Source organism: Ailuropoda melanoleuca, chromosome 12 (assembly GCF_002007445.2).
Source record: "Ailuropoda melanoleuca isolate Jingjing chromosome 12, ASM200744v2, whole genome shotgun sequence".
Taxonomy (NCBI): Eukaryota; Metazoa; Chordata; class Mammalia; order Carnivora; family Ursidae; genus Ailuropoda; species Ailuropoda melanoleuca.
Genome location: NC_048229.1, coordinates 8,963,924 through 8,971,049, shown reverse-complemented (window position 1 = coordinate 8,971,049; position 7,126 = coordinate 8,963,924). Strand labels below are relative to the sequence as shown.

The following is a 7,126-nucleotide window of genomic DNA, read 5'->3' as shown; positions in this document are numbered from 1 at the left end:
GAATCATCGAACTTTGCATCAGAAACCAGGGATGTACTGTATGGCGACTAACATAATATAATAAAAAAAAACATTTTAAAAAAAACCTAAAAGGCAACCCACAGAATGGGAGAAGATATTTGCAAATGACATATCAGATAAAGGGCTAGTATCCAAAATCTATAAAAAAAAAAATCAACTTCTCAAACTCAACACCCAAAAAGCAAAAAATCTAGTCAAGAAGTGGCCAGAAGACATAAATAGACATTTCTCCAAAGAAGACATCCAAATGGCTAACAGACACATGAAAAAATGCTCAATGTCACTCAGCATCAGGGAAATACAAATCAAAACCACAATGAGAGACCACCTCACACCAGTCAGAATGATTAAAACTGAAAACTCAGGAGACAACAGATGTTGGCGAGGATGTGGAGAAAGGGGAACCCTCGAACACTGTTGGTGGGAATGCAAACTGGTACGGGCACTCTGGAAAACAGTATGGAGGTTTCTCAAAAAGTTAAAAATAGAGCTGCCCTATGACCCAGCAATTGCACTACTAAGTATTTATCCAAAGGATACAAATGTAGTGATCTGAAGGGGCACATGCACCCCAGTGTTTATAACCAGCACTATCCACAATAGACAAAATATGAAAAGAACCCACATGTCCATCAGGTGATGAATGGATACAGAAGATGTGGTATATACATACAATGGAGTACTACTCAGCCATCAGAAAGGATGAAGTCTTCCCATTTGCAACTACATGGATGGAACTAGAGGGTACTATGCTAAGCAAAGTAAGTCACAGAAAGACAAATATCATATGATCTCACTCATATGTGGAATTTAAGAAACAAAACTGATGAACATAGGGGAAAGGGAGGAAAAATAAGGTAAGAGAAAAACAGAGAGGGAGGCAAATCGTAAGGGACTATTAACAATAGGGAACAAATTGGACACCTGGGTGGCTCCGTTGATTAAGTGTCTGCCTTCAGCTCAGGTCATGATTTCAGGGTCCTGGGATGCAGCCCCACCGGGCTCCCTGCTCTGCAGGGAGTTTCCTTCTCCCTCTGACCCCTGCTTCTCCCTCTGACCCTCCCCACTCCCCCACTCAGCTTGTGCTCTCTCTCTCTCTCTCAAATAAATAAAATCTTTTTAAAAAAAGCAATAGGGAACAAACTGAGTCGTTGGAGGGGAGGTGGGTGGGGGCATTGAGTAAAATTGGTGATGGGCATTTAGGAGGGCACTTGATGGAATGAGCACTGAGTGTTATATGCAAGTGATGAATCACTAAATTCTACCTCTGAAACTAATACTACATTATATGTTAACTAACTTGAATTTAAATAAGATCTAAAAGAAAAAATAAAAGCCTCCACAGCAAAGGAAACCATCAACAAAATGAAAAGGCAACTACTGAATGGAAGAAAATATTTGCAAATCTTGTATTTAACAATATCCAAAATATATAAAGAACTCCTACAACTAAATAGCAATAAAACAATCCAATTAAAAAATGGGCAGAGCATATGAATAAACATTTTTCCTAAGAAGACATACCAGATGGTGAATAGGTCCATGGAAAGGAACTCAGTATCACTAATCATCAGGGAAATGCAAGTCAAAGCTACAATGAAATATCACCCTACACCTGTTAGAATGGTTATTATCAAAAAGACACAAAATAACAAGTGTTGGCTAGGATGTGGACAGAAGGGAACCCTTGTGCAGTGTTGGGGGAAATGTAAATCGCAGCCACTATGAAAAGCACTATGGAGTTTCCTCAAAAAATTAAAAATTGAACTATGATATGATTTAGTAATTCCACTACTGACTATCCAAAGGAAGCAAAAACACTAAATTGAAAAGATATCTGGACCTCCATATTCATGCAGCATTATTTACAATAGCCAAGACATGGAAGCAACCTAGGTGTTTATCATTGGATGAATGGATAAAGAAAATGTGAGATATATATGTGTGTGTATAGTATATCTACTATATATAATGGGATATTACACATAATATATATACAATATTAACCAATAAAAAAGGAAATCTTGCCATTTATAACAACATGGATGGACCATGAAAGAATTCTGATAAGTAAAATAAGTCACTAGAGAAAGACCAATATCATATGGTCTCAACTGTATGTGGAATCCAAAAACAAGCAAAAAGCAAAAATATCTCCTAGATACAGAGAACAAATAAGTTGCCAGAGGCAGGGGATGAGAGGGTTGGTGACATGGGTGAAGGTGGCCAAAAAGTACAGATTTTCAGTTAGAATAAATAAGTCCTGGGGATATAATATATAGCATGATGACTAATTAATACTGTATTATGTATTTGAAAATTGCTAAGAGAGTAGAACCTAAAAGGTCTCATTGTAAAAAAAAAATTATAATTGTGTGGTGATGGATGTTAAGTAGACTTACTATGGTAAGTAAGACTTACTATGGTAACCATTTCCCAATATTTGCAAATATGAATCATTGTGTTGTGCACCTGAAAATGTTATATGTCAATTATATTTCAATAAAAATAAGCTTAAAAAATGAAGTTTGAACACACAAAAAGCTAAATTTTTATCAAACTAATTTCATACTTTGTCTTTGTTGTGGTCATTATTACATTCATGTGAGGTTATGATGATGTGATCTGGGTTTTTAGTAAATTATTTAAAAAAAAACTTCTTCCCCCTCTCACTGCCCCAGAGAATGTGGTGGAGTCTGATTCCAGGCAACAAGGATATTATCACAAGCAGTCCAGGAACAAGAGAGGATGTTGGGTCAGGTCCGAGGAGAGAAATGGCCTATCCAAGTCCACCAACAGGGCATGACCCCTGGACTCCAGGAGCATTAATACATATCTGCAGCATCCAAATTTTTCTTTCCCACATTGTAATTTCTCTTTGCCCCAAAGTCTGGATAAAAATGTAGAGCCTGGGTGCGGCTGTACTTTGAGGAATTAAGGGAAGGGCCTGGGTCTCTGCTGCCCTGAGGCAGCAAAGAAAGGACGATAGCTGCGTAGGAAAGACAGGTAAAAGATAGCAGTAAGTCATCATCAGAGGTTTTAGGGGAGCAAGTGGCTGGTGACTGCTGACACAAAGGATTGGAACATGCAAGCATTCATCAGAATCAGATGAAAAGGTATACTTCCTAGAGGCAGTCACACACAATGCAGAACTGTTGTCAACTGAACTTTACAAGAAACTGACCCTTGAACGTGGAGATGTCACAAACCAAGTTACATCTAACGGCTTTCTCCTGCCCACATAAAAACTGGCCTCCTTCCCTGCCGTAGTCTATCCTAGTGTGGTTAACCTTCATTTCCTGGAATTCAAAATTTTATAAGCTTTTTATTATTGACGATTTATAAGTGTTTAGCAATCAGGGCACCAGGTTGGCGCAGTTGGCTAAGCATCTGACTCTTGGTTTCAGCTCTGGTTGTGATCTCAGGGTCTTGGGATCAAGCCCTCTGTCGGGCTCCAAGCTCAGTGAAGAGTCTGCTTAGGATTCTCTCTCCCTCTCTCTCTTCTGCTCCCCCCTCTCTAAAATGAATAAAATTTTTAAAAATGTTTAGTATCAATATTGTATCTCAGTAAGATTTTGGGTGTGTTAAGGAGTAGCAAGACACATTCTGCCAAGGGAATGAATCTGGCCCTGTATTTTAATGTTAGCTCCAGTTAATTACTCACATGATAGACATTTATTAAGCATTTACAATGCTGAGTCCAAGCACTGAATAGGATGACAACCTGCTGTTCCATGATGTCAGGATGTAATAGGAGAAAAGACATTTTCGTCAATAGTGATTACACAATTTGGGAACTCATAATAGAGGTCAATTAGGGACATACTGGGTGCCTTCCCCATCACTTTTTACCACAGGAAAAGGCCCATGAGGGAGTGGAGAATGGAGATTGAGTCATACCTGAGGAGTAATGCAGGTTCCACCACTGACCAGTTCTGGTTTGCTTCCTCATGAGCAAGATGGAGGTTTCATAGGGAAGTTGGGAGGATTAAGTTGAGAAAATGAATGCAAAGTATTTAACATAGTTCCTACCACAGAATAAATAACATTAATATTATACTTCCTTTGTGCTTCTTCACAGAGAAGTATCTACCACCTCTAAGCTCCATTACTTATAATTGGAGAGATTCCTTCTGATGTCAGTCAACAGGTTATTAATTTCAATAAATAAAAAAATAGAAGAGACAAAATTTTAGTTTTATACATATACTTAGCACTGTCATAGGTTGGGGTCTGTATATTGTTATAAAATAAGCAAAAATACAGTTTTCTCGGTCTAGGTGATGTTCATCAGACATGAGACATTTGGAGATCTGAAATTCATCCCATGAAGATTAGTAAAGAGTAAAGGCTATGAAAGCTGCTATAGAAGAAAAATAAATGAAACCTTTTGGGTGAAGGGGAGTCTGGCTATAGGAGGGTCTTGGAAATACTGGTAAGTAATAAAGTGGATATACATACATCATATTAAACACCTGCCAGATTTGAAAAAATGAATGATTTAGCACTTGCCCCTTGACTTTGGGATAATCAGGGTCTTCTGGCTTCCCAGGTATAGTACATCCCACAGAGTCCCAGAACAAAATGGACTCAATAAGTATGCCAAGTGGAATCTGAAGAGATGTATAATCTGAATAGGGTTTTATTTATTTTTGGATTTAAACACTCATTTCATGAATGTACATTATGTGATAATATAATATCACATAAACAACTATCTCATAATAGGTAGTGGTTACTTACAAAGTGAAAGTATTAAATGCAGGTAAATGTGGTGTAGTATATGTCAGACAACTTAGGTGAAAGATGGCATGTACTAACGAAGTTTCTGGTGAATGGAAAAATTGTCCCAAGACAAAGATACTGATGTCTACAGATGCATGTGAAGAGTTCAAATGAAATGTGGAAAAGAAAAAGTTAAATATTTAATATATTAAATAAATAAAACCTTAATTACTAAAATGAATAATAAAAGTGGATGAATCCTTCCTCCTACATTAGTATATTTTTATAGACTGTGTATTTCTATTCAGAGCCAGTGGAGCCATCAATTCCCACTTCACCTTTACTTCCCTGTGCTTCTCATTCCCACTCAGTGCTTGAGATGTTTGATATTTTTGGCTTCTTCCTCCCACTACTTCTCTTATGGCTCTGATTCTTCCTCTTCCTCTTCTTCCTCTTCCTCCTCTTCTTCCTCTTCCTCTTCCTCTTCCTCTTCCTCTTCTTGCGGAACCTCATCCGCTGCCTCTTCTGGAGCAGGCTGTGCTCCTGGGGGCTTTACTGCAGCAACTTCTGGACCCTTTTCTGTGGGCTCTGGAGGAGCTTTAGAGCGTTTATACATGATGACACAAATAATTATCAATATTAATATTATGAACAAAAGTACCAAAAACAATATGATCAAAGGGTCTAAGTAACTATCTTCATGTTTGAAAATATTGCCAGTGTTAACAGTTTCCTCTTGTACAAGAGGAGAGCCACTGTCCACACTACCCCCAGTTCCTACAGTTGTGCAGTCAGGTGGGGCATAGCCAGCCTCACAATGGCAGTGCTTTAAATTGTTGCAAACTCCTCTCCCATGACACATTCCATTTGGATCACAATCATAGTTAAGCACAGCATGATCAATGCAGGAGTTATTCATACAGATTTTTTCTGGGGCACAAAGCGTGCCAATTTGCACATAGCCATCATCAGGGATATCAGTAAGGATGTGGACATCCGAGCTCCAGCACCAGTCATCCATATGAGGAATTTGGATCATTGTTTGCATGGCTTTTACCGACGGTACCAGTTTAACATTTGTGCATATAATTTTCCCACAATAAATATTTTCACCTGCACACTTAACATATTCCTGGTTACCTGGAGTGGGAAGTCCACAGTTTCCAAACCGGTCCCCTCTAGTGTTCATGGAAATATAACACTCTTCTGGAGCAGATCTTGCAGGGTACCCAAAAACATTTATACATTGAGTATCAGGCGTCTTGCACACACCCTGAATGCAATAGTAAACTCTTTGACAAGGTGTACCATCTTGCTTGTATGTGTCAGTGGGACATTTGTCAGAGGTACCATCACAATATTCTGGGAGGTCACACTCTCCAGAAGCAGAACGACACAAGTTTCCCTTTACCATATATCCACACGTTTGATTACAGCAGGGTCCAGAACTACACTTTGCGTTTTCCTTCAGTTTACATGTTTGGTCACAGCATGGGTTACCACCACAGTCAGGTCCACAGTCACACTCCTCATTCTGCTCCAACACGCCATTTCCACAGGTGGCTTGCCTACGCAGGCGACCCTTGGGCCGAGGCTTGTTAAATAGGCAGGCCCCTTTGTGTTCCCGGAGGAACTGGTAAAAGTGGTCAGAGCTGCAGTTGCTGAAGCCACTTTCTTTAGTGATATTCTCATGCATGAGGCAAAAGCGTTTATCGTTACAAATGCAGGCCGAGTGGTCGTGCTGAATACCCAAGTTGTGCCCAAGCTCGTGGACCATGAGCGCTGCAAACAGGAGGACATCTTCATGATGGAAGGATTCAACAGCTGCTGCAAAGCCTCTTGAACAGGCACCATTGAGAAATGCCTGTCCCACATCCTCTTCAGGATGATGTCCCACGATCATGTGGGCAACATCGTGCTTCACACGATGGAAGAGTTTCTCCTGTCTCCAGCTATTGAAATTCCTGAGTGTAACTCGCAAGTCCGCTGGGACTTCTATGAGGTCCCGCTCGGTCCAAATCTCCATTCCAGCCAGCACCACCTCGGTGTTTATTCCCCTAGTGAAGATGTTGGCCAGAGCAGTGATGTCCATTACTCTCTGGACTGTCTCATTGACATTACTGCCCCACATTTGGAACCGCTGGTTGTTGACCACGACGAACATCTCCACGTACTTGGTGTGTGACCAAAAGGAGGACAGTGCCTGTAGACTGCGAGGCTTCCTGCTCCCTCGTTGCCGGCTGGTGGACACGGCTTGGCTGCCTTTGGAAGTGACACTACAGGAGACTCGAGCTTGGTGTGCCATGGTGTACAACACATGTTCAAACCGTTTTGAAGTGTCCATGGGCTCAATGCCATAGGGCTTCCCCTCCTTAATCAG

General features: G+C 40.3%; 1 protein-coding gene across 1 annotated transcript in view; it reads right to left on the bottom strand.

Moving 5' to 3' along the window:
• Window positions 1-5,164: 5,164 nt before the first annotated feature.
• The window catches only part of LOC100482052 (disintegrin and metalloproteinase domain-containing protein 1a), an 8,904-nt gene continuing 6,942 nt past the window's right edge, over window positions 5,165-7,126 (bottom strand). Inside the window, exons 2-3 of the mRNA XM_034637964.1 lie at window positions 5,887-7,122; window positions 5,165-5,343 (exon numbers count right to left, since the gene is read on the bottom strand). Coding sequence (XP_034493855.1) covers window positions 5,165-5,343; window positions 5,887-7,122 — 1,415 coding nt within the window. The remainder of the gene's footprint in view (window positions 5,344-5,886; window positions 7,123-7,126) is intronic.